We start from the raw sequence: 27,533 nt of genomic DNA, 5'->3' as shown, positions 1-27,533 counted from the left end.
AGACACCTGGATAAGAGAGAAGCTGGACAGACACATGCCTGTCTTAGGCAGTCCCCTGGACCCTGACAGCACAGTATGTGACTATTTCCCCATGGTCCATGCATTTACCGGCAAAACAGCCTGCTGCAGCAGAGCAGGGACCTGCACCCATATACTCAGCTGCTATTGCGGGACTTATTAAACACCCCCTCTCCCAGCGCTGCTCTAGGGGAGCAGGTAGAGCTGCACAGCCAGCGGCGAGCCCAGCCAGCTCCCTGCATCCCCCTGCGAGGGCATCGGCCTTGCGGGATGCTCACCAGGCCCCGACTGGCTAATGGCACCGGGGGGAAGGGGAAACCGGTACCACCCCCGCCCCTTCCGGGCAGGGGAAAGTGTGGGCCCGGCCCGAGCAGGAGGCGGGGGAACTGCACTGCTGCGGAACTGTTCGTGTGCGGCTCCGAGGGTGAGGGGGACCCTTTCATAGCGGGCTCTGGAGCGCGCGGACCCGTTTGCCTGACGGACACTCCCGCCGGCGTCCGGATTTCGTGCTGCTGTCGGGCGGCGGGCGAGGATGCGCTTGGCGCTGGGGAAGGTAATTACACGGGGGGCGGGGCCTCTGGGAAAGGGGATCTGGGGGTTGGGCCCTGGGGGCGGTCTGGGGAAAGGGGACCCATGGGGAGGTTGGGCGGGGGCTCTGGAGAAGGGGTTGGGCCCAGAGGGGCTCTGGGGAAAGGGGACCCATGGGGAGGTTGGGCGGGGGCTCTGGAGAAGGGGTTGGGCCCAGAGGGGCTCTGGGGAAAGGGGACCCATGGGGAGGTTGGGCGGGGGCTCTGGAGAAGGGGTTGGGCCCAGAGGGGCTCTGGGGAAAGGGGACCCATGGGGAGGTTGGGCGGGGGCTCTGGAGAAGGGGTTGGGCCCAGAGGGGTTCTGGGGAAAGGGGACCCATGGGGGGGGTTGGGCGGGGGCTCTCGGGAAAGGGATGGGGGGGGGTTAGGTCCAGAGGGGCTCTGGGGAAAGGGGACCCATGGGGAGGGTTGGGCGGGAGCTCTGGGGAAGGGGATTGGGGGGGTTAGGCCCAGAGGGGTTCTGGGGAAAGGGGATCCATGGGGGGTTGGGCGGGGGCTCTGGAGAAGGGGTTGGGCCCAGAGGGGTTCTGGGGAAGGGGACCCATGGGGGGGTTGGGCGGGGGCTCTGGTGAAAGGGACTGGAGGGGGTTAGGCCCAGAGGGGCTCTGCGGAAAGGAGATCCATGGAGGGGCTGGGAGGGAGCTCTGGGGAAGGGATATTTAAGGAGAGTTGGGCATGGGGGAGGTTTCAGGGGAAGGGGGTTTGGGACAGGGGGAATGGGGGGAAGGTGATTCCATAGGGTAGTTGTGCATGGGGGCGGAGGGGGAAGATGGGTCAAAGAGGGGGAGGCTTTGGGGCAGGGTGGTTTCATGCAGGTAGGGCTGCTGGGGAAGGTGGGTCGGAGAGGAGGATGGACATGGAAGAAGGTGATTCAATTGGGCAGTTGGGAATCAGGTGAATCAGGGAAGTTATTTGGGGGGGAGGGGCTGATCACAACACACACACAGAAGTAGTAATTGGAAAGGCTCTGTTAATAACAAGTAAACAAGGAACTGTCCACACTCAGCCCTACTAAAGAGCTTTTAAAGTTATTGGGAGCCTGAGTGAGGCACTCCTAGATTTAAGACTAGAAGGCACCTTGGAGATCATTCAGTTGGACCTCTTGCATGTTATAGAGATCTCCACCCACCTGCTCCTGTCTTCCGGCTAAAGCTCCTGGCTGCATTACTAAAGTGCTCAAATCTTGATTCGAAAGGGAGATTAGAGAGGCTATCAAAATAAAAAACACAGTAATAATAGGAGATTTCAATTATCCCCATATTGATTGGGTGCATGTCACCTCAGGACGGGATTCAGAGATTAAATTTCTTGATGCCTTAAATGACTGCTTCTTGGAGCAGCTAGTACAGGAACCCACAAGGGGAGAGTCAATTCTCGATCTAGTCTTGACTGGAACGCAGGATCTGGTCCAAGAGGTAACTGTTACTGGACCGCTTGGAAATAGTGACCACAATATAATAACTTTTAGTATTCCTGTGTTGGGAAGAACACCACAGCAGTCAAACACTCTGGCATTTAATTTCAAAAAGGGGAATTACACTAAAATGAGGAAGCTAGTTAAACAGAAACTAAAAGGTAGAGTAATTAAACTAAAATCCCTGGAAGCTGCATGGAAACTGTTTCAAGACACCATACTAGAGGCCCAACTTAAATGTATACCCCAAATAAAAAAACACAGTAAGAGACCTAACAAAGAACCACCATGGCTAAACAGCCATGTTAAAAAGGCAGTGAGAGAGAAAAGGGCAGCTTTTAAAAAGTGGAAGTCAAATCCTAGTGAGGAAAATAGAAAGGAACATAAACACTCCCAAATTAAGTGTCATAATGTAGTAAGAAAAGCCAAAAAAGATTTTGAGGAACAGCTAGCCAAAAATTCAAAAAACGATAGTAAAATGTTTTTTAAATACATTAGAAGCAGGAAGCCCGCTAAAAAAGCAGTGGGGCCCTTGGACGATAAAGATATAAAAGGAGCGATCAAGGAAGACAGTGCCATTGCGGAGCGATTAAATGATTTCTTTGCTTCAGTCTTCACGGCTGAGGATGTTACAGAGGTTCCTAAATCTGAGCCAGCCTTTTTAGGTGACAAATCTGAGGAACTCACTCAGATTGAAGTGACATTAGAGGAGGTTTTGGAGTTAATTGATAAGCTGAATAGTAACAAGTCTCCAGGACCAGATGGCATTCACCCAAGGGTTCTGAAAGAACTCAAATGTGAAATTGTGGAGTTATTAACAGTGGTTTGTAACCTATCCTTTAAATCCACTTTGGTACCAAATGACTGCAAGACGGCCAATATAACACCAATATTTAAAAAAGGCTCTAGAGGAGACCCTGGCAATTATAGACCGATAAGTTTAACATCAGTACCAGGCAAATTAGTAGAAACACTAGTAAAGAATAAAATTGCAAGGCACGTAGAAGAGCACGAATTGTTGGGCAAAAGTCAGCATGGTTTCTGCAGAGGGAAGTCGTGTCTAACTAATCTATTAGAATTCTTTGAAGGGGTTAATAAACATGCGGACAAGGGGCACCCAGTGGACATAATATACCTAGATTTCCAGAGAGCCTTTGACACGGTCCCACACCAAAGGCTTTTATGTAAATTAGGTGGTCATGGGATAGGAGGAAAGATCCTTTCATGGATCGGGAATTGGTTAAAAGACAGAAAACAAAGGGTGGGAATAAATGGTAAATTTTCACAATGGAGGAGGGTAACTAGTGGTGTTCCCCAGGGGTCAGTCCTGGGACCGATCCTGTTCAACTTGTTCATCAATGATCTAGAAAATGAGGTAAGCAGTGAGGTGGCAAAGTTTGCAGATGACACCAAGTTGTTCAGGACAGTCAAAACCAAAAGGGATTGTGAAGAACTACAAAAAGATCTCAGCAAACTGAATGATTGGGCAGCAAAATGGCAAATGAAATTTAATGTGGGTAAGTGTAAGGTAATGCATGTTGGAAAAAATAACCCAAATTACACGTACTACATGATGGGGTCAAATTTAGCTACGACAGATCAGGAAAGGGATCTTGGAGTTATAGTGGATAGTTCTCTGAAGGGATCCACGCAGTGTGCAGCGGCAGTTAGTAAGGCAAATAGGATGTTAGGAATTATTAAAAAAGGGATCGATAATAAGACAAAAGATATCATACTTCCCCTATATAAAACTATGGTACGCCCACATCTTGAGTACTGCGTGCAGATGTGGTCTCCTCACCTCAAAAAAGGTATATTGGCATTAGAAAAGGTTCAGAAAAGGGCGACTAAGATGATTAGGGGCTTGGAACGGGTCCCATATGGGGAGAGGCTAGAGAGACTGGGACTTTTCAGTTTGGAAAAGAGGCGACTGAGGGGCGATATGATAGAGGTATATAAAATCATGAATGGTGTGGAGAAAGTGAATATAGAAAAATTAGTTACCTTTTCCCATAATACAAGAACTAGGGGACACCAAATGAAATTGATGGGTAGTAGGTTCAAAACTAATAAAAGGAAATTTTTCTTCACACAGCGCACAGTCAACCTGTGGAACTCCTTGCCCGAGGAGGCTGTGAAGGCCAGGACTCTATTAGGGTTTAAAAAAGAGCTTGATAAATTTTTGCAGGTTAGGTCCATAAATGGCTATTAGCCAGGGATAAAGTATGGTGCCCTAGCCTTCAGAACAAGGGCAGGAGATGGATGGCAGGAGATAAATCACTTGATCATTGTCTTCTGTTCTCCTTCTCTGGGGCACCTGGCATTGGCCACCGTCGGCAGATGGGATGCTGGGCTGGATGGACCTTTGGTCTGACCCAGTATGGCCATTCTTATGTTCTTATGAAACCTTCAAGTTACAGAAAATACGTCATTTACTCAAATTCATGTCCCACATCATAGAGGGTGACCACCTTCCGTCCAGTGCCACTGAGCAAGGAGAAAATTCTTTCCCAACCTCAAATATGGTGATAATTCAGAATGTGAGCATGAGGGAAATGCTCACTAGACAGACACCTGGGAAAGAATTCTCTTGAGTAACTCAGCCCTCCCCAGCTGTTGTCCCATTTCTGGCTTTTGGAGCTATTTGCTGATAGCAGTTGCAGACAGGCTATGTGCTGTTTCAGTCGATTTTGTCTGTCCCATCCATAAACTTGTTAAGCTCAGTTGTAAGTTAGGCTTTTTGGTCCCCACTGCTCCCCAGGGATGTCTGTTTCAGATCTTCCCTCACTGAGGTTTAGAAACCTTTGCCTAATTTCAAGTCTAAACTTACTGATGGCTAGTGTATACCCATTTATTCTTGTGTCAACAGTGGCACTTAAATAACTCCTGTCCCTCTCTTGTGTTTATTCATCAGCATCGTCAACAACCGTGGACTCATCACCCATTGGTATCCAATGCCTCCCTCCCTATTTCCTTTCATTTTTCCCTGTCCAGGGCGGAGTGCCTTAGTTTCTGTAGACTAGGTCAGCATCAATCTACTATATCAGCCATCCATTCTCTGTGGGTTCTGCCTCTCCTGTTCAAGCTGTCCATTATGCCAAATAGCAGGGTCCTGACTTGTCATTCACTCTGCAAATGTGCCTGAGTACTTGTAGCTTCCTTTGTATAACCTCCTGCAGTAGGTTCTCTTTCGGCTGTATCTTCCCGTATACTTCCTTGCTGGTCACCTTCTGCATCCATCCTATTTTCAGGATCTTTCTATAACAACTTCTCTTGAATGTCAATATCCTTCTCTTTGAATCTTTCGTTATCACCCATGTCTCACACCCATACAACATGCTGCTCAATATAAATGATTTCAAGATGCTCAGATTCATTCCTAAGCTAATCTCTTTCCTTTTCCAGATCTTATCCATCGCCTTCAAACTCACTCTTGCTTTTGCTATTTTAGTCGCTGTTTCCTTCTTACAGTCTAGATCATATGTCATGTTGCTCCCCAGATATGTAAATTTCTCTGTTCTCTAGTTTGATTCTGTCTACACTGATCTTCCTTCCTATTTCCTAATTTCCAAATACTGTTGTCTTTATTTTATTGATGTTTATAACCAGTCTGGACCACTTCCCTTCCATGTTCCCTGCACTGTTCTCACTAGTTTCTCTTCATCTTCATCATCAATAACCATGGGCTCAGCGCCCATAGGTGTCTGATGCCTCTCTCACTATTTCCTTCCATCTGTCCCTGTCCAGTGCGGAGTAGCTTAGTTTCTGTAGACTAGCTCTGCACCAATCTACTACATCATCTACCCATTCTCTGTGGGGTCTGCCTCTCCTATTCGAACCTTCCATTATGCCAAATACCAGGGTCTTGATTCTTCATTCGTCGTTCATTCTGCAAATATACCCAAATAGTTGTAGTGTCTGTTTTATAACCTTCTGCAGCAGGTTCTCTTTCAGCTATATCTTTCCATATCATTCCTCATTGGTGACCTTCTGCATCCATCCTATTCTCAGAATCTTTCTATAACAACTCCTCTTGAACGCCAATATTCTTCTTTTCGAATCTTTCGTTATCACCCATGTCTCACGTCCGTACAACATGCTGCTGACTACATAACGTTTTCAAGACACTCAGCTTCGTTCCTAAGCTAATTGCTTTGCTTTTCCAGATCTTATCCATCGCCTTCAAACTCGCTTTTGCTTTCGCTATTCTAGTGGCTATTTCCTTCTTACAGTCTAGATCATACGTTATGTTGCTCCCCAGATATGTGAACTTCTCAACATTTTCTAGTTCAATACCATCAACACTGATCTTCCTTCCTATTTTCTTATCTCCAAATACCATTGTTTTTGTTTGATCAATGTTCATAATCAGTCCGTACTGCTTCCCTTCTTTGTTTAACATCTTTCTCCATGATAACTATATCATCTGCGAACCTCAAGTTGTTAATTCTCATCGTGTACACAGCTATTCCTTCTACCTCTTTCTTCATCTTGTCCATTGCTCTCCCTAGGTGTGCGATGAAAATACTCAACGATATCGGATCTCCTTCTCACATACTTCTACTGATTCCAAATCAACTTCCCAACTCTCCACACATTCTCACCTGTGCCTCCACGTGGTCTTTGATATCCTTCAACAACCATATCAATCTGATATCCACTCAATATGACTCCGACGCCACCAAAGTCACTGTCTGATCTATGCTGTCAAATGCCTTCTGAAAACTGATGAAGCAGTTATAGATGTTCTTGTTCTTCCGTCGAGCTTTTTCCTCTATTAATCTTAGTGCCAATATCTGCTGTATGGTACCTCTGTCGTTTTTGGATTCTGCTTACTCATCTGCTAGATGTTCTGTCTGCGATCTGAGTCTCTCCATCAGTATCATCATCAGCACCTTGCCTAGACTTGTTAGGGCAATTGTTCTGTAGTTCTTGCACTCCGACATGCTTCCTTTCTTGTGTCTTGTTACTAGCATGGATCTTGTCCATTCCTTTGGTGCCTTCCCTTCTTTCCATGCTATACAGGAGGATCTCAACAATTCAAGTATTTGCAAGTGGCTGCTTCCCAGGGCTCTGGGAAGGGAGCGTCAGCAACTGCCTCTTCCCCTGCAGCCTGGACAGAGAGTGCCAGCAGCTGCGGATTCCCTGGGGCTCTGGGCAGGGAGTGCCAGCAGCTGCAGCTTCCCTGGGGCTCTGAGCCCTCATAGTCTGAAAATTCAACATTCGCTTGGGTTCTCAACATGGAACCCTTGCGAATGTTGAGACCCTACTGTATTACATAGTCGGTGTATTTTCTGAATTGTACTTTCTCTTCTGTATTTGATCATCTCTCTTGTGATCTTATCATTTCTAGGGCTCTTGGTCTTTCGTCATTTAACTGCTCTTTCTACTTCCTCCTTTGAAATATTGGTCTCACTCTTGATACTCAGTAGAGCTATCCCTTTCAGTTCTTCAATCAGTCTCTCTGAGACACTGGGGCCCAACTGTGCTTTGTATAGATCAGTGCAATATCTCATCCGTTGCTGCACAGCCTTGTTCATGAGCACCTCATCGTTCTCATCTTTGATCACCATCTCCTTCAGCTGCCACTTCCTATTAATATTCCTAATCATTTTATACACCGTCCTGGTCTTACACTCGCTGTAATACCTCTCTATATCTTCACACTGCTCCTCTAACCATTTCCCCTTATCCATTCTGGCTACTTTCGTTACCTCATTGCATTTCACTCTATACTGCTGTTACGCCCTTTCAGAATCATCCTTTCTGATCTTCAGCGCTCTCTTTTGGACCAACTTCAGTGTCTCTTGCTTAATCCACTTCATATTGATCTTCTCTTCATCTGGAACAGTCTGCTGAGTTGCCTCTTCTGTTGCCATGGCTACCCTTTGACTCTTATCTAAGTCTTTCTCTGTGCCCGCATTCCTAATCTTCTCTTTGAGTGCTGCTCTGTACACGTTCCCTATTTCTTCCCCACCTAGCCTTGCCACGTCTCTTCTTTTCTTAAACTGTCTCTTATACTTTCTCTTGAGTTTCATCTTGATGTTCACAGTCACTAGACTGTGGTCTGAATGCATATCTGCTCCTTGGAAAATTCGGCACTGCTGTACTGACATTACAAATCTTCTTATCAAGATCATATCTATCATATTCTTGGACTTCCCGTCATTTGATCACCACGTCCACTTCCGACAGTCCTGTTGGTGATCTGCAACGTGAGATTCCAACATCTTGTGCTCCGTAGCAAATTCTGTTAGTTTCTTGCCTCATTTGTTTCTTTCTCCAGATCTAAACCTTTCCATGACTCTCTCCCAAACTTCATTATCCGTTCCAACCTTCGCATTCCAGTCTTCTCCAATGATCCAGTACATCTGTCTTTGGTATCTCCTCCAGCGTCTTTGTCAAGTCTCCATAGACTAGCTTGATCTCCTCCTCTGTGCTGTCCCACGTGGGTGCATACACCTGAACAACTGAGCTGTTGAACAGCTTCACTTTGATTGTGTTTATTCCTCTGATGAATTTATTGAGAGCAATCATCTTCCCCTGAGCTTTCTTTTGGTTAGGCTAAACAGGCCAAGCTACTTATATGTCCTCTGCTAAGGGAGATTCTGCATTTCCTTGATCCTTATAGTAGCCTTTCATTGAACCTCTTTTACTTTGTTTTAATCTTTCTTAATGGCTATGTCTACACTAGCCCCAAACTTCGGAATGGCCATTCAAATGGCCATTTCGAAGGTTACTAATGAAGCGCTGAAATGCATATTAAGCGCTTCATTAGCATGCGGGTGGCAGCGGCACTTTGAAATTGACGCGGCTTGCCGCTGCACAGCTCATCCCGACGGGGCTCCTTTTCGAAAGGACTCCGCCTACTTTGAACTCCCCTTATTCCCACGAGCAGATGGGAATAAGGGGACTTCGAAGTAGGCGGAGTCCTTTCGAAAAGGAGCCCTGTTGGGACGAGCCGCGCGGCAGCGAGCCGCGTCAATTTCGAAGCGCCGCAGCCGCCCGCATGCTAATGAAGCGCTGAATATGCATTTCAGCGCTTCATTAGTGAACTTCGAAATGGCCATTTGCGTGGCCATTTCGAAGTTTGGGGCTAGTGTAGAGAAGGCCAACATGGGCACTCTTAGGCTATGTCTGAAGTAAAAGTACTAGTATGGCACTATGCTTAGGACTTTTCTGAGAGAGGTGTGAGTTTTGGGAAAACCATTCATTGGCCCTGCCCCCACTTGGCCTCTTCCTGTCCGCATGCCAGCCCATCACCCAAACCCCTCCCCCCGAGTGACATGGCCTGGCCCAAATCTCTGCCCCCGAGTGACATGGCCTGGGGGATTCATGGGAGGCTTGGCACTGGCAGCAGGGGTCAATCCTCAATCCTGCCCCCAGGCTTGCTGTTGGCAGTAGGAAGTAGAGCCACCTGGCCCCAGCCTGCCCTGCTGGGTGGGTCCAACCCTTACCCCAAACTCCCTTCCCTCAGCAACACAGCTGGAGCCAGGGGAGTAGAGCAGGCTGACGTCAGGTCACTTTGCTTCCCATTGCTATCGGTGAGTTCCAGGGCAGGACCGACCACTGCTGCCGTGCTACTCCCCCGGCCATCTTGACCCCTGAGGGGCACCCCAAGTGAGGGGCCGGGATGGTTACCCTGGATCATCCTATGGACAACCAGCTCTGTCTAGGGTCATGGAAGTGAGGGTGATGGTAGAATAGTTCCACTGACGTAGCTGTGTCTACACCAGGGCTTAGGTTGGTTTAAGTATGTTTTGGATGTGCAGTTTTCACACCCTGAGCACCATAAGATCAACTTAAGTGTTAGGTATGAAAAGGGGCTGAATATTGTCACTGTTCCCTTTCATATGGAAAGTCCCATATTCCTGCGCAGGTTACACATCTTTTGCTTGCATCAAGATGGACCACAGCATGCTAGGACCTGTTGGCTGCAATATCATGCTTTGGCCCGCCTTTCATTCCCCAAGAGCCAGTGGGGCGTTGATTCCAATTGTGCATTTTGTATCAGACGACAGTATTGTTAAGTGTTTTTAGAGTAGGATAGTGGGAGTCAGGAGAACTTAGTGCTGGTTTTTCCTTTGCCACTGTCATGCTGCATTACCTTGACTCTTCTCCCCATGCCTCACTTCCTCCAGCTCTAAAATGGAGGGGTCTGTAGATATGTCTGTGTATTGACAATGTTGTGAATATACGCCATGTGGTACAATGAAACCAGCGCTAATCCCCCAGTGTCAGCAATGGCAAGCAGTCTGAGGAGTAGGGTGAGTACTGGCCTTACCATCATGTGACCTCCACTTGTACTAGACAGTGCAGAGGTAAATGCATTAGTCCATTGTCTGTGCTACCACTCCAGATGTGGCCACCACCAGACGAGCCAGCTGGAGATGATCCAAAAATGTCTACTGTAGACAAGATCTTTTTTATTTTGTTATATACTTAGACCAGTTTAGTGTCTTATCTTTCCTTTGATGTTTTTCCTCCTATTATAAATTGTTTTGGGTGGATGCTCGATATTATTACACTGAAGAGAAATTATATGTTTACCAAACCAGAGAGAGCTGGAGTAAATTGGAAGGTAGTGGATATAGTTAAACTTTAAGTCAGTGGAGAGATACCAGGGATGAATTTGGTAAATAGTTGGTGCCTTAATATCAAGTTGCAGGAACCCACATGTACAACCGATGGGAAGGCATGAGAGAAATTGCAGTTATCTATCTTCCTGTTACTCTATCCCATTTTGTATGGTGTCAGCATACTCATCAGTGATGATTTGCTTCAGGCCAATAACAACTGGTTGGGGACTTTATTGCTACATTATTAAGTTACTGAATTTTGTTAGGGAAGATGCATTCCAAGATGAGGAAGCGGACAACTGACTGCTTTGAAAACATTCTTGTTGCTTTTCTGACTTGTGTTCTGTGTTGGTTTCTTGTAGGTGCTATGCTTGGGGAAGGAAATGTTTCTGAAACAGGCATTTGCTCTTAGCAGGTAAGAGTTTTGAAATCTGCCTGAGCAAATGTAAGATCCAAGATAACATTTTTATGTCCTGTCTCTTTTATAAACTGGCCTGGAAAACTTAGCAAATTTAAAACATATAAATAAGGCTGTCAAACAATTAAAACTTGAATGTGATTAGTCATGTGGTTTAAAAATTAAGGGTGATTAATCATGCTGTTAAATAGTAGCATACCATTTATTTAAATATTTTTGGATGTTTTGTGCATTTTCAACTATATTGATTGCAACGATAACACGGTATAAGAAGTGTATAGTGCTCACTTTATTTTGATTACAAATATTCTCACTGCAAAAAACAAAACAGAAAAATAGTATTTTTCAAATTCACCTAACACAAGTACTGCGGCGCAGTCTCTTTATCAGGAAAGTTGAACTTACAGGTGTAGAATTGTGAACAGAAATAACGGCATTCAAAAATAAAATGATATGAAACTTTAAAGCCTACAAGTCCTCACAGTCCTACTCCTTGTTTAGCCAATCATTCAGACAAACAAGTTTTATTACTGTTTGCAAGAGATAATGCTGCCCGCTTCTCATTTACAGTATCACTTGAAAGTGAGAACAGGCATTCAGATGGCACTGGCTGGCATCGTAAGATATTTACATGCTGGATGCAGTAAAGATTCATGTGCCCCTTCATGCTTCAGCCACCATTCCAGAGGACATGCGTCCATGCTGATGACAAGTTCTGCTCAATAATGATCCAAAGCAGAGCAGACTTTACACGTGTCCATTTTTATCCTCTGATTCAGATGTCACCAGCAGAAGGCTGACTTTCTTTCTGGTGGCTCAGGTGCTGTAATTTCCACATTAGAGTGTGACTCTTTTAAGACTTCTGAAAGCATTCTCCACCATCTCATCCCTCAGATTTTGGAAGGCACTTCAGAGTCTTAAACCTTGGACAAAGTGTTGTGGCTAATTTTAGAAATCTCACAGGGTTACCTTCTTTGCTGATGGAGAGCCCAAAGTCCTTGCATGCTTTGGAGAACCAATCCAGCAGCTTCTGAAGCTGGTCTTCTGTGTGTGACACGACAGCAACGTCATCTGCGAACAGCATATCTCTGATGAGGACTTCCCGCACCTTAGATTTAGCTTTCAGCCTGCAAGATTAAACAGTTTCCCGTCAGGTCTTGTGTGCAAAAAGATGCCCTCTGTTGAAGATCCAAAGGCGTGTTTAAGGAGGAGTGTGAAGAAGATCCTGAACAATGTCGGAGCAAGGACGCATCCTTGTTTGACGCCACTCCTGATGGTGAAAGCATCCGATAATGTGCCATTGTATTGGACGGTTCCTCTCATGTCTTCGTGGAAAGACTGGTAGTCTTGATCATCTTGAGTAACCGTGGCGGACATCCTATCTTGTGGAGCAGTTTGAACAGTCCATCCCTGCTGACCAGGTCGAAGGCCTTGGTTAGGTCAGTGAAGGCAATATAGAGTGGCTTCCTCTGCTCTCTGCATTTCTCCTGCAGCTGCCTCAGAGAGAAGACCATGTCGACGGTAGATCTCTCTGCACGGAATCCGCACTGTGATTCAGGATACACCCTCTCAGCAATCTTCTGGAGTCTGCCGAGGACGACGCGAGCGAACAGTTTACCAGTGATGCTTAGGAGGGACATTCCACGGTAATTGTTGCAGTCGCTTCTGTCTCCTTTGTTCTTATACAAGGTTATGATGTTAGCATCGTGCATGTCCTGTGGAACTTCTCCCTCTCTCCAGCACAGCCTAAAGAAGACAAATGTACTTGCTCAGGACGTTGCTGTTTCTCCATCAATCAGCATTGACAACTATACGTTAGAGGTCGTCCACGAGTTCGTTTACCTCGGGTCCACCATCACTGACACCTTGGAGACTGAGCTAAATTGGAGGATCGGTAAAGCAGCCACAACTCTGTCCAGACTCAGTGAGAGAGTGTGGAATAACAACAAGCTGTACACTCACACCAAAATGCAAGTCTACAGAGCCTGCATCCTCAGCACCCTCCTTTACGGCAGCGAGACTTGGACCCTGCACGTCTGCCAGGAAAAGAGGCTGAATGTCTTCCACTTACGGTGCCTCAGGCGCATCCTTGGAATATCGTGGAAGGACAGAGTGTCCAACACTACCGTCCTTGAGCAAGCTGGAATCCCAACTATGCACACCCTCCTCAGGCAGCGGCGGCTCCGCTGGCTTGGCCATGTCCACAGGATGAATGATGGAAGGATCCCAAAAGATATCCTTTATGGTGAGCTAGCCTCTGGCAAAAGGCCTCCTGGACACCCCCAGCTGCGCTACAAAGATATTTGCAAGAGAGACCTCAGGGAAGTAGACATCAAGCCAGACAGCTGGGAGGAGCTGGCAGACGATCGCAGCAGATGGAGGCAGGAACTATACAAGGGCCTTCAGAAGGGCGAGTTGAAGATCAGACAGCTAGCAAAGGAGAAGCGAGCCCACAGAAAGCACAGCAAGGACCTGCCAGACACCCATTACATATGCAACAGATGCAGCAAGGACTGTCACTCTCGTGTGGGTCTTCACAGTCACAGCTGATGCTGCAAATGAGGATGCCAAACAGAACTACGAAGGGCGCGATCCATAGTATACGTAGACTGAAGGATGCTACTACTCCTACGTTCTTTGCAATTAGTGCAATCCATGGAAGTGTTCTTAAAGCGAACTTGTGCTGGGTTGTCAGGTGAGACTGCTGTAATATAAAATGTATATCCGTTCCACCCACCCTCGCATAACCTGGATTTCGCAAAAGTGGGGGTCCAGCTTTTTCCCTGGCAGAACATGCGTAAGTCTTAGGGTGGGGGAACAGTTGGGGAGGGTTAAGCCTGGTGGTAGGTTGGGGCTGTGGGAGGTGGGCGGGGAGGGGGGGGTGCTAAGCCTGGGGTGGGTTAGGGCTGCAGGGGGGCAAGGGTGAAGTTGACTGGAGCTGTGCACGGGGTGGTAAGCTGGTACCTGCTTGGGTGGTGAGCCAGGCCGCAGGGGGTTTGAACCAGAGTGTGGGGGGGAAGGGGGGGGTTGAGCCATGCATGAGGGGTAGTGAGCCAGAGCCGGGCGCAGGGATGGGAGTGAGCTGGAGCCATGTGCAGGTGGTGAGCTGGCAGGAGAGTTGAACCAGGGCCGAGGAGGTTGAGCTGGAGTCGCGCCTGAGGGGTGGTGAGCTAGAGCCAGAGGCGGGGGTGGCAAGCAAGCAGGAGCTATGCGTGCGTGGTGAGTGGAGCAGGGGGGTGTTGGTATGAGCTGGGGTTTGAGCCGGGGTGGCAGGGAGCTAGTTAAGCGCAACTGGAAATCGTGCATTTCCAGGGTTTACTGTAAGAATTGGGGTCAGCTGCATAAGAATGGGGTCATGTACTCTGGGTTTGCATACTCCGAGACCTTACTTATAGCCGAATGTGTGTAGAATGGAGCACAAAATGTACAACACTCCCCCAAGGAGCTCAGTCAAAATTTAATTAACCCCTTTTTTAATGAGTATCGTCAACATGGAGGTGTGTGCTCTGGAATGGTGGCAGAAGCATGAAGTGGCACACAAAAAGTTTAGCATATCTGGAACATAGATACCTTGCAACACCAGTAAAAAGGTGCCATTAGGACATCTGTGCTCATTTTTGGGTGACACTTTCAGGTGTAAATAAGAAGCGGGCAACATTATTTCCTGTAAGTGTAAACAAACTTGTTTGAGCAATTGGCTGAACAAGAAGTAGAACTGAGTGGACTTGTAAAACTTTAGAGACTACATTGTTTTGGTATTTGAGTGCAGTTGTGTAACCAAATCCCCCTACATTTGTAAGTTACACTTTCACGATAAAGAGGTTGCACTGCTGTACTTGTATGAGGTGAACTGAAAAACACCATTTCCTCTGTATACCCTTTTGGCAGTGCAAATATTTTTAATAAAAAATAATTGAGCCTGATACACTTCACATTCTGTGTTGTAATAGAAATCAGTGTACTTGAAAAGGTAGAGAAACATCCAAAAATAGTTAATACATTTCAGTTGGTATTTTACTGTTTAACTATGTGATTTACCACAATTAATTTTTTCAATTAATCACGAGTTAACTGTTCTTGACAGCCCTAAAAAAATCGCTACACAGCTGAAAAAATAATACTGGCAAAAGGAAAAACGTTGAGATACAGGGAAATGAATGTTTCAGGTGATAGCTAGAACCTGCTGGAATAGCAGGATCTGTAGAAGAAATGGTTCCTTGTACATTCAGCGTAGGGAAAATCATCCGTCGAGTGCCTGAGTGTCAAACTCAAAACCAATCAGCCAGCTTTGGAGTGCATAAGGCTCATATGCCATATTCTATCCTTTTTTTAAATGAAAGTCCTAGACATCATGGCTGTAATCATAATCTTCCAAATGTAAATGGGCTGTGAGGAAGAAATCAATGTTGTGATGTCTTTCTGAAAAACAAGAGTCAGGCATGATGGAAAACCAGAAACAATGAGTCAGGGGGGTGATGGACTACCTTTTAATTTGATTGCAACTTCAACTCTGCAGTCTCTGATGGTGGTGTAATGCCAACATTTAATGGCTCACTGTAGCAGATGGAATTCTTTGAGGGGTGGGAGTGAAGCTCTGGAGCTGTGGGAATTGGGAATCCTGGCAGACAAACACAAGACTAAGTTAAAGTTCGAGGTACTCTGTAAAAGCTCTTGCTGTCTCCTTGATCGTTGTGATTGTTCCACTGACGTTAGTGGAGTCTCCACTGTGGATCAAGCAGGCTGGGCCATCCTGAATTCGCTCCCTGACTCTCAACAGAATGAAATGCAGAATTGGACTTTTCTCTCCCACAAGTGTGTTTGACACCCTGGGTCTAGTGGATGGTGCAGGGGACTGTGACTTGGGTTTCTGGGGTCAATTCCCACCTCAACCCCAGACACTGCCTGTGAAATATGCAACTCATGTAATTTGTCCTGTGCCTCCTGTGAGGATAATGCTACTTTACCCAATGGCAGGGGTGTGAGGGTAAAAACCTATTAATGGGTATGAGGTGTGCAGATAATGCAGGATCAAGGGCCAGAGTTATGTAAAGCTCTCATCCATTTTCCACACCTTCTGCCTGTAAGACCTGTCGCTCCTGAGTAATGACCCTCCCTAGAGACTGAAAATGTGTAGAGCACTTTTATAAATGAAACAACAGCTTTTAACTTTTATCCTGGCTTTTCCTTTAGTGTAATATCAGCCACAGGGCGCCCCATCTGTGCTGCAGGTAAGAACTTGCTGTATGCTTTGAATACAATGCACTAAGAACCTTCTTGTACCTGAAACAGTCACATGTGAGCCCTTACATCGACTTGCTGTTTAATTCTTTAAATCACATTTGAACAGATTGATGATGATAAAATGAGTAATTCAGGTGGGTGCAGGGCCAGCATTCAGTCACACGTTGAGCTGACCACAAATCGCCCTTTTCCTGGGGCTCAGCTAAGCAGAGAGTTCTAGCGCGTCTCACTTGGAGTTAGGTGCCTGCCCCATTTTTGGAAAAAGCTGGAACTGGGGAAAGATGGGGAAGAGCACCTCTCATCTTCCTGATGAAAAGGGTTTGAAAAGGGACCTGAGGGGCGGTGAGCTACAGCCAGAGGCGGGGGTGGTGGGTGAGCAGGAAATATGTGTGGATGGTGAGTGGAGCTGTTGGGGGCGGGGGGCGTCAGAGCTGAGGGGGGAGCGAGTTAAGTGCAACTGGAAATCGTGCATTTCCAGGGTTTACTGTAGGACTGCGCTCTGCCGCTGAGTAAGGAGTCGGAACAAGGGCTTGTCTTTTCTTCCAAAACACGAATATTTGAGCAGGGCTGTATTTAAAGATAACTGGGACCTTGGATCCATCACAGTTTGAGCAGTACCATCATATTCCAGCCCTCTCTTGGAATGTTGTCCTGCTGGGGTCCCTTCCCTTTCTCTCACTCCACTGTCCTCTGGCAGGTCATTGATAGCTCCCTCAAGAACTTGATTAAGAGACAGATGGGACACACACACTCTTATTTGTTGTGCATATTTACCCCCGCCCCCCCCCCCCACAATACTTAACCATGGGAAACCAACAGCCCCTTGGTTGAGGAGGTGAGCCAGCTCCACACTCCTGGCAGAAGCAGGGCTGAGGGCCCCAGGCCCTGGGGCAATTGCTTCTTTTGCCCCACCCAGTTGGCGGGCCTGCTTAAGTGACCCAATAGAGTGTGTTGGGTACATGCCTAATTCTGACTAACCTATGTAGACTGGGGCAGAGACATGTCTTTTATGGGAAGCTCCTTGCCCACATCTAACCCCTCTAAAGCTGTGGTTCTTAACCAGGGGGTACACTGAGATCTCCCAGGGGTACATCTACTCAACTACCTGTTTGCCTAGTTGAACACCGGGATATATTAAAAGCACCAGCAAAGTCAGTATGCGCTAAAATGTCAGGCAATGTTGTTTAGACTGTTTTGTATACTCTACACTGAAATGTAAGTACAATATTTATATTCCCATTGATTTACTTTATGGTAAAATGCAGAATTAAGCCAGTAATAGTGTGCTGGGGCACATTTTGTATATTTTTGTAAGCAAGTAGCCAGGTGAGCTGCAACTAGTGGGTATGCAAGATAAATCAGACTCCTCAAAGGGGTACAGTCGCCTGGAAGGGTTGAGAGCCACAGCTCTAAAATACCTAATGATAGCCAGACAGACTCTCTTCTTCCAGGTTTCTGCCCTGGCCGGCCCCATCTCTCAACAAGAGATTCCTGGTTACTCCTATCTTGCATATTTTGGGGGTGGTAGTTTATCATGCTTTGAACATATGAACATATTGAGCAAAATGCTCCACCAGGCACATGTTGTTGTAAGCCATCATCTGTATGTTCAGTTCTCCATCTTTGTGATCTGTTCCAGTATCAACTTCCTCCAGCTGCATCCTTTCCCTTGTTCTTGAAATGTAGAGAAGAAGGGGGAAGAACAAGAAGCAGTAGTTTATCATACTTTGTGGGGAGGGAGAGCTAAATAAAAGTATATAGAGATATACATCTCATAGAGCTGGAAGGGACCTCAGGAGGTTATTGAGTCCAGTCTTCTGTGCTCTTGGCAGGGCCAAGCACCATCCCTGACAGATTTTTTTTTTAATCTATTTGCCCCACACCCCTAAATGGCTTCCTCAAGGACTGAGTTCCCAACCCTGAGTTTAGCAGGCCAATGTGCAAGCCACTGAACTATCCCTCTCCCCTGAAAATGCATTTACCCCAGACCCATAAATGGCTCCCTCAAGGCTTGAGCTCACAACCTTAGGTTTATCAGGCCAATGCTCAAACCATTGAGCTGCTCTCCCCACCTTAAGTCTGTATTTTACCATAAATTATGATGCAAATCAACTGGAATATAAATATTGTACTTACATTTCAGTGGTTTGAGCATTGGCCTGCTAAACTCAGTGTTGTGAGTTCAATCCTTGAGGGGGCCATTTTGGGGTCTGGGCAAATAAATTAAAAAACAAAAAAAGTCAGGGATGTGATAGATACTGCTGTGAGGGCAGGGGGCTGGGCTTAATGATCTCTGAAGGTCCCTTCCAGCTGTATGAGATATGTGTATCTCCATATTTTCTTCATGCTTGTACTGCTTTGTGAGGAGAGGAGTTGTCTGGCTATTTGTTCTGTCTTTCTCTTAAAAGGCAGCATGTTGCTGAGCTGCAACAGACACTACCGGTCCCAGCCTACGCATAGAATTGGGAGGTTCAAATACCTGCTTCCCGCTGAGGTAGGCATTTCACACTCTGACGGCGCTGGCTTCCAGCCTTTTAGGTTATGTTCATAGACTAATTAAAATGTTAGTTTTGCTAATTCTGTGGGCTTCTGACTATAGAAGAGAAGACTCTGCTGCTTTTCTTCTTCTCCCAGCAGAGACTGTTCTGCAGTGAGAAGTCGCCCAGTGAAAGCACAACACAAACATATTTTTGTGTTCCTTACTTCTTTATTTAAGTCTTTAAATTGTTTGGCTCATGGACGCTTCCAATTCTGTTGAATTTAACCAAACTAATCCCAAGCCATTGTTGAATATTAGCAAGTAAAGTCTTGGCCCATTTTGAACTTTTTACTTTCCCTGGAATATGGAAAAGAGACATGTCTGGAAAACTGAAACAATGATTCACCTGGACAGGTGCTTCAAAGGCAGAGGCTGAAATAGAAGCAGTTTGTTCCAACTCCCTAGTTCCTTCTGGAAGAAGTAGTTTATCATGCTAAGTATATGTTGTCCAGATGAGTGTGGAGCTTATTTAGGACCTGTCATCCCAGGGCCTCAACCGAGTAAGTCTCAGAACACTTCATTAAATTAAGTGTTCTGATTTTACAATCAGGAAAATGAGCAAAGAGAAGCCTGGACTTGCCCAAGGTTACTCAGCAAAGCAGCATCTGAGGAGGGAATGCAGTCCCAACTGCCAGTCCTTTGTTCTGAACACTACTGGACACAGCTCTAGTATAGTCAGACATTTCCAAAACAGCTGATGGGTATTTCTCTTTCTTACAGATTCCAAAGAAGAAAAGGGAAAGGATACGGCTGGAGAAAGTTGATACTGGAACAGATCACGAATATGGAGACCTGAACATTCAGATCATGGCTTATGACATGTGCCTGGTGGAGCATTTTGCTCAATATGTTCATAAGCTCTGCAACCGGTTCTCCATTAGAGTAAATGAAAGGTATAGAGGCCACCACTGTGTGTGATCTCCATGGGGGTATACAACATGGCCTATGTGCTTTGGTTTGCTGATCTATACCACACATACAAGAGCCTTGCAGGTGAAGGGGTTACCCTGACGAGGACAGAGGTTTTTGTGACATTTGTGTATGCCTGCATTTTCCTTGCTGATTCTTCTGCATCTATTCTGTTCTGTCATTCTCTATGAGCTCTCCACTAACCTCAGCGAGAGCGCCGTTCACACAGGAAAAACCACAGGATGAGTATCAAGAGACTGGTTGTGCAGATCACAAGGAAGAATTACTACTCAGTTTTCTGTTAGTGTAGAAAGGGGCGTTATAGCGCAGGAATGGGAAAGAGGAATTTGAGTTCTGCTCCATGGATTTGCCACCTTTCATCCCAAGACTTTTTCCATCTGTAAAATGGGTTGACTCATGCCTGCTCACCTCCCTGGTCTTGAGCATGGCTGGATGTGGGTAGAGATCTTGGAAGAGGAAAAGTGCCATAAATATAATTTAGACCCCTAGCCCTGCATGTCTTTTCCACATGTTGTGGGGCGTGAAAATGGCCTCCCTCACATCTCTCAGCTGTGCTCTATTCTTTTCCTTTTGCTATATTTCACTTTTGTCTGTGTCTCAGAAAAGAAATGGGGCACGTAATACAGACAGTGCTGCTTCTGATTTCAGTCAGATTTTGTTCCTGTACATCTGTTGCGTGGATGGATCTCTCCTCACTGCCCCGCATTTAGAGACAAGGTCATTTTTCACCCACTCTGTCATAGTCTTTTCCTCATCTAAAAGCTCTGATGATTACAGTAGCAGCATGGAGCTTGGATCAGGCAGAACAGTGGCTTGTGGGCTTTGTCCTACATAGTGCTTGTTCTGCCACAGCTATAATTTTCCTAAAATAGGATCCGAGAGCCTTCAAAGGCTGTATTTTAATTTGCTTCCCAAAGCCGAGGAAAGGCTTGTCACAAGGCAGCTTTTGTGAAAGTTCTGGCCTGCACTTTTTCAGTTTATAAATAGCAAAGGCTAGTTTGAACCAGATGTAAGGGAAGAGTTGGACTAGCTCTTCTCCAGGGACCCCACTATTTCACCAGGATTTATGCTTTCACTTTGTTTCTGTCCAGGGGACTAATGAGAAGGGTGACTTGCTGCAGCATTGTCTGAATGCGTCTGTAGCTCGCTTGTAACAACAGCTGTACGATGTGCAGACCATCCCTGTTCATCTAAAGACGGCGTTAACTCCGGACACTAAAGACACAATTTGACATGTCAACATAAACTATTTCCCTGCTGTCCTACAGTGGGAATCTGCAGAGATTGTTTCATTAAGGAAGCATATTTCCTTGTCAGATCCATACATCCCCACCCATCTCTAGTTTAGGGTCATGATGCTCTCCTCGAGGTGAAGTGGTGGGGTCTTATATAACCATGTTTCCAGTATCAGACCTGTACTGTTCTGAATGGTTCTATGGATCATGTAGCAGGACGTGAGCCTCCGTAGTGTCTTTGCAGAAGCAATATATTTGAGCGCAGTAGTTACAAGAGGAAACCACAGAGTCTGTTGCACTTCAGTGAGGTGGCTGCACACAGATTATCTGTGAAAGTATGCAGCCTTGAACTTGTGATTATATGTGCTGATTCCTTTGGGTCTTCCTGATGTCCCCGGGACCTGCCGTAGCTATTGTAAAATGATGTTCGCACACGTGGGAATCTGTCTCTCAATGCTGTTCAGTGTATGCATGGTGTATAATGCTCACTGGTTAAACCCTATTTAAAAATATACAGAAGCAAACTGATTTATTTAGACTGTATGATGTGCTGCAGCAGCAGCCTTGGAGTTGAAAATTTGGCATGCATAGACCAGTACTGCTGATTTAGTTCTGTCCTGTGGATGCTCTAGACAAATGGAGACTGCTCACTGGTTCATTTCTCGTAATTCAGTGAACAGCTGTCAGATGGCACAGGTTAAATTAAAAGGCTGTTGGATCCCGTTAGGCTAGCCCATGAAGGTTGGACTAGATGATTGTACGATCCCATTTGCCCTTAAGCTCTGGGGATAACCAATCCCTTGAATCATCCAGCTCTGTTAAACATTTACAGATGAGACCCACACTTGCTAGGAAATCGAAGTGCCTTTTGCTCAGGTGCACCGATAAATATTTACAGGGGAGTCCACACCCCAGATTATTGCATCATGACCTAGACAGTGATTCTTAGGCCGGTTGTTACTTGTACTGCAGTAATATCTACGTGCCTGGGCTGAGATCAAGTACCCACTGCACTAGGGGCTTGCACAGAAGCCCTGTTTCAAGAATTTACAAACTAAACAGGAGGGACAGACAAAGTAGGAGAGAAGAGACGTATTAGCCCCCTTTGACTGAGACCCAGAGATTAAATGATTTGGCCAGGGTCACCCAGGAAGTCAGTGGCTAACCCGGCCATTGAACCCAGACCTCCTGAGTCAGAGTCCAGTACCTTAACCACACGATAAGTCTCCTCCCTAATTGAATCACAGTGCAAGCAGTTCACACAATGGGCCAGATTCAGTTCTCATTTACACCAGTGTAAATCCAGAGTCAAAACACTGAAATATGTGGATTTACACTGGTGTAAATGAGAACATAATTTGGCCAAGTATCTCTCCTCTGTGCATACTATACCCATATAGGTGAAAATACAGTCTTTCCAAGTGGCATGTTGCACCAGCCATTGTTTATCCTTAACAGCCACTGTGAAAGATACAACTCAGATACTGCTAATAAAAATAAAACCAGATACGGTAGCTAGATGATCCTTGCTTTAAATCTCTCCTTCAACAGCAAAGGCAATGGAGTAAAGTTTTCTCTTGTGTTGGTGCTGACAATCTCTTCTGTGCAGCAGTAATGCTGTAGACTTCCCTCTTATCTGTTTTGTGTAACACGAATAATTATGCAGCCCCAGTGCAGTCTGTCTGGTTTGCATAGTTAATTTCTCATGAATGCTTCATCTTGTGCTACGTTCTCTTCTGCTGAAACGTCACACATTCCAACCAACGTTTGCTGCTCCTGCTCCTGATTGCTAATAGCTTGAACTGTTGTTTCTACAGCTATGCACTGCCCACTAAAACTATGGAGGTAATGCTTGTGCAAGAGCCTGGTTTCAAGCTGTATCAAGATGCCATTCTTACAATCCACCGGCGAATTGTTCAGGTATGAAATTTTATTTTGATTGGAAAGACGCTCTGCTCTTGTACAAAACTTTACATCTAAGGATCTTAGATCACAGTGCCAAGGTAAGCTAATTCTCTAGCCCCGCATTGTCTGATATGCTCCACATTCGCCACATGTGGCAAACAGGGCAGTGTAGTGTGGCGAATGCAGCTCAGGGGTGCCCCTCTGGCTGCTCTGTGAAGGTGCCCCAGCACATGGTGGGACAAGCACATGGCAGAAGCAGTGGAGGTGGCTCTTCCGGCTCTGGGGGCTCCAGCCAAGGCACGGCTGCAGCCCCAGCTGGCTCGTGCTGCTGTCTCTGGCGGCTCACACGTCTGCTTGGCACAGCTCTGGCCCCGGGCGGCTCACGTGGCCACAGTAGCTCTGGCCCTGGCACGGCTCTGGCCCCATGCAGTTCATGCAGCTGCAGTGGCTGCTGCACTGGTGTGGCTCTGGCCCGGGTGTGGCTTGTGCCACATGAAGAATCTGGCTGGGGGAGCAGCCCATGGCGCAGTGGGGCCCAGGGTTGCTGCAGGGGCAGGGCGGGCCCTGGCTGCCACAGGTGGGACCTGTGGCGAGCGGGTAGATTTCAGTTGGACACCACTGCTCTAGCTGCTTATGTGCAAAAATTGAGGCACAAAGACATTGATTAACTCACACAATGAGCCACGTGCAGAGCGGAGGATCTAGAAGGCTTGTCTCCCAGTTCTGACAATTAGCGGCATCGTCTCTTTTACACTGAATGGTGGACAATGTGGATGGAAAAGGCATGATGAGATATTTGCCCAAACTCCTTTTCATTGGGTCCTGTCACTGTGACGCGATTTATAATTTTTAAAACTCACTGGTTATATTGACCCTTAGCCGGTTTGAAAACTAGAATCTGAATCCTCATCAGACATGCTTTTCCCTCGTCTTATAGCTCCGTACGCTCAGTCCTGCGGGAGAACTTGCAGAGTTTCTGTGTCGATACCAACAGCGCATGTGTGCACCAACATGTCTGCATGTCAGTCTTGGCTACTGAGAAGCAGGGAATTGAAGTTAAGCGGCATAGGAAGAGGACAGGAGATGTATTTACAGCTGAGACAGTGAGGTGGAGAGATACAAAATAGTGCTCCAGACAGCCACAGCTGCAGCAGAGGTTCTCACACAGACAGTGCTGAAGCTGTGGGTAGGGATAGAGGCGTGTGGGTGTATTCATATCAAAAGGACAAGACAGGGCATGTCAGGATACAGTGTGCATGGGAGATGACCTGCAAACTAAAGTTATGTGTATTGCCCTGGAGTGAGTGGACTGCAAGGGTCTTGATCGGGGTCTGCCTTGGGCTTGCACTGAAATTGTCTCTTTTGCCATATTGCTAATGTAACAAGTCCACATGGTCTTTGCTTTTTCTCCTGCAGCATTTTGTTTTTTCTTTCAGATCAGGGGTTTGAGCTCAACGTTTGCCCCCATATTCTTGGAGGTTATTCAGAGTAACCAGCCTGAAGGAGTGCATCTATCAGTGAAAGAGGTACTGATGTGTTCACATTTAGAAGGTGCTTATTGTGTGTTTTTAGGGAAATCAGGGCTTGATCCTGAGAAGACCTGTTAAGCTCCCATTGATGCGTTGGAGCTCAACACCTGTCAGGTTCAGGCCTCCACTTGCTGACCAGCACCCTGGCTAGCGTTTGGACATCCTTATCCTGTGACGTGCGTCCCCTGTCATCCCTACCTTTGCAACCAACTCCTGTTACCGCCTAGGAGGAGAGTGGATGGTAAATGGCTTTGCAGCTAGAGAAGATCCCCATGGTTCAGAGTAGGATACTTTTCTTGCAGTTCTACATAGCACTTCCACTGCACCTTTCACCCAAGGCTCACAAAGCCCTTTGTGGAATAGGAAAGTACTGACTGATAATTGACTTACGCAAGAACAAAGAGTTGAGTCATTGGGAGACTAGGACTGGAGCCCAAAGACCCAGCTCCAAGTGCTCTCCTGTAACTGCTAGGTCATGCTTCCTCCCAGGAAGGGGTTCTGTTTGCTTTCTGCAGACATTATCATGTTCTGTTTCACCAGAGCACTGTAGTGAGTCATGGTTCTCACTCTTACCTGGGCTCTTGGTATATAAGACCTTTGCCATGAAGGGGTGAAGCTACCATATGTTGTATGTGTGTGTCCTTGTATCACAAAAGCAGATTGGCTGTGGAAAGCTGTTTTCTCAAGGTGTTAGGGGAACCAAAAATTTATAATGTCAATGATGCTCTCTGCATCCATGCACTACAGTAGCCTTTGGTAACCCACAAAAGATGTGTGAAGCTCCACATGGGCTTATGAAGTTCTGGAGAGATGGCAGCTCTATGACAGTATCTGCATACTAAGGGGGTGGGAACTATAGTAAAAATTAAAGGACTAAATTAAAGGACTTTGGTGAGCTTTGGATCAGGCCCTACCATTGGCAGAGCCTCCATTTTCTCCTCTTTCCAAGAAATCAGACTATATCTGTCTCTGAAAGTGAGCTCCTGCAATTTGCATTGATGGCTGCACTTGGCCATCTCCATATGTTTAACGGTTGCCCATTTTTTGTGTCCAGCCATAATAGCTCATGAGCTCAGAAAGTAATTCACCAAGCAGCACAGCTACTAGGTAGATGGTTTGGAAACCTGAGGAAAGGCTGCGTTGCAAAGAGTAGCGTGTAAGCTACCCCAGTGTGTGCGTGCTCTCGAGGGTGTATGTAATGTGTCTGCAATGCTTGTTCACTTAGTCGAGGCTTCTGCACTGGTGTGCTGCTTCCCTTCACTTACACCAGTGCAACTCCATGGGTTTCAATGTAGTTTCAGACCATTTTAGGTGAAAGGAGAATCAGTCCCTCTCAGCAGCTTCGGTGAAGTCCCTATTAAAGCTCCTTTTGCGGAGGGAGAGCTCAGTGGTTTGAGCATTGGCCTGCTTCCCCCAGGGTTGTGAGCTCAGTCCTTGAGGGGCCATTTAGGGATCTGGGGCAAATAGATTTAAAAAAAAAAACTGTCAGGGATGGTGTTAGGCTGTGAGTGCAGGGGTCTGGACTCAATGACCTCTGGAGGTCTGTTCCAGTTCTATGAGAGAAGTGTATCTCCATATATTAACCCATTTTGTTGAGAAATACAGATTTTGGGCTTTTGGAAAGCTTTCTCCTTGGGTTCTCAAGAGGGTGTGGTTCATGCAAGGGACTGAGAATTGGAGCCCTTGAATGCTATTCCTGGTTGTGCCACCGATTCACTCTGTCCTTGGGTGAATCTCTTAACCTCTCATTGTGTTCACTCATTCTGGCCGTTTCTACATAAGATGCTAATGAGGCGTGGATGCAAATTCCCTGCACCTCATTAGTATAACGTCACGTGATTTGGAGTCCGGAAGGCCGTTCTTCCGGACTCCAAACGCCATGTAGAAGTGGAGCCCTTGGAGGGGCTTCCGCAAGGAAGTCCTTCTTCCGGAGGCCCCTTCTTCCCAAGGAAAGAAGGGGCCTCCGGAAGAAGCATGTCCTTCTGGAAGCTCCCTGGGGCCGTGCTTCTACAGGGCATTTTGGAATCCAGAAGAACGGTGTTCCAGACTCCAAATCACATGACATTATGCTAATGAGGCATGGGGAATTTGCATCCACACCTCATTAGCATCTTTCGCTCCGTGTATTAGCATGACACTTCCGAAGGAAGTGGCCTGTGTAGAAACGGCCTCTGAGTCTGCCTTATAGGGGTGATGTAATGCCTGATTTATTAATGAATGTAAAGTGGTTTGAAGTGCTGGGATGAAAGACATTGCAGATTAGTTTATTATTTTAGAAATTAAAACACACTGAGTTTCTGAGCTACAACAGCGTGACACGCCCAGCTCTGTTTGAAAAGGTTCTAGATCTTTGGGGCTCAGAACTGTGAACACTTACTCCAAACCTTTGTATAGAACATTGGCCTCACCTCTGCCAGCAAAGCCGTCCCATCCATAGGGGCAACCGCCCTGGGCCACATGCTTTGGGAGGTCCCGCACTTCAGGGGGATGCTGAAGCATGGAGCCAAGAGCAGGCTGGGGGATTAGTGCCAGGGGAGAGAGAGTGGGCTGGCACCAGCAGCAGGGGTTGGGCCCATGCCTGCCCCCACTGGTGGTGGTGGAAGTGAAGCAGCTTGGCACCAGCTTACTCTGCTGGCTCTTAGTGTCATTCAAGGGGGCTTGGGGGAAGAGGTAGAGTTGAGGGCAGGGAAACAGGCAACAGGAAATGGATCCTTGGCAGGGCAGGACCTGGGGTCAAGGGGAGGGGGCCTCCCAGACCCCGCACTCCCCTTAGGGATAGCCCTGTCTGCCAGTAGCGGGAGGTAATTGGTTTGTTGTCACTCTGGAACGCCATCAAGACTAATTCCTTTCTCTCCATTTCCCCTCCCCACAGCATACGATAGAGGACTTCAAAGTTCGATTAAAGGTTCAAACGGAACTTGAAGAGTTGCGATCCCGATGGAACTGAGCCACTGTCCAGCTAAAACCATCCAATCCATTTCAAAGACATTCTTAATTAGCATCTGGTCGTCTTCAAAGGCATCACTTAATACTGTCTTACTGATATGTTTGTTGCTTGGGAAACATTTCCACGGCACTGTTAAGGAGCTTATTTTAATAAAGTCAAATGTACACATATCCGATCAACTCGCATTTTGT

At 46.5% G+C, this 27,533-nt stretch overlaps 1 protein-coding gene across 2 annotated transcripts; it reads left to right on the top strand.

Moving 5' to 3' along the window:
• Nucleotides 1-470: 470 nt before the first annotated feature.
• On the top strand, nt 471-27,533 carry MRPL48 (mitochondrial ribosomal protein L48). Of its 2 annotated transcripts, XM_074978688.1 has the most exons (8): nt 471-571; nt 10,961-11,013; nt 16,207-16,244; nt 18,666-18,751; nt 19,517-19,689; nt 22,779-22,881; nt 24,303-24,392; nt 27,268-27,533. In XM_074978688.1, exons 1-8 carry the CDS (start codon nt 551-553, stop codon nt 27,340-27,342), a joined length of 639 nt encoding a protein of 212 aa, XP_074834789.1. In that variant the 5' UTR covers nt 471-550; the 3' UTR covers nt 27,343-27,533. The 2 variants fall into 2 exon arrangements, with proteins under 2 accessions (XP_074834789.1, XP_074834865.1); XM_074978764.1 differs by lacking the exon at nt 471-571 and having other exon boundaries at nt 10,962-11,013; nt 18,670-18,751.

Source organism: Carettochelys insculpta, chromosome 1 (genome assembly GCF_033958435.1).
Source record: "Carettochelys insculpta isolate YL-2023 chromosome 1, ASM3395843v1, whole genome shotgun sequence".
NCBI classification, from domain to species: Eukaryota; Metazoa; Chordata; order Testudines; family Carettochelyidae; genus Carettochelys; species Carettochelys insculpta.
Note: the sequence above shows the minus strand (reverse complement) of the source record. Positions and strands in the feature narration are given on the sequence as shown.

Coding starts and splice junctions, on each gene's coding strand:
- MRPL48 (XM_074978688.1), top strand. CDS start 551: ATGCGCTTGGCGCTGGGGAAG. Junction 16,245..18,665: donor GCGCCCCATCTGTGCTGCAG/GTAAGAACTTGC, acceptor TTCTCTTAAAAG/GCAGCATGTTGCTGAGCTGC. Junction 24,393..27,267: donor TGCATCTATCAGTGAAAGAG/GTACTGATGTGT, acceptor CCCTCCCCACAG/CATACGATAGAGGACTTCAA.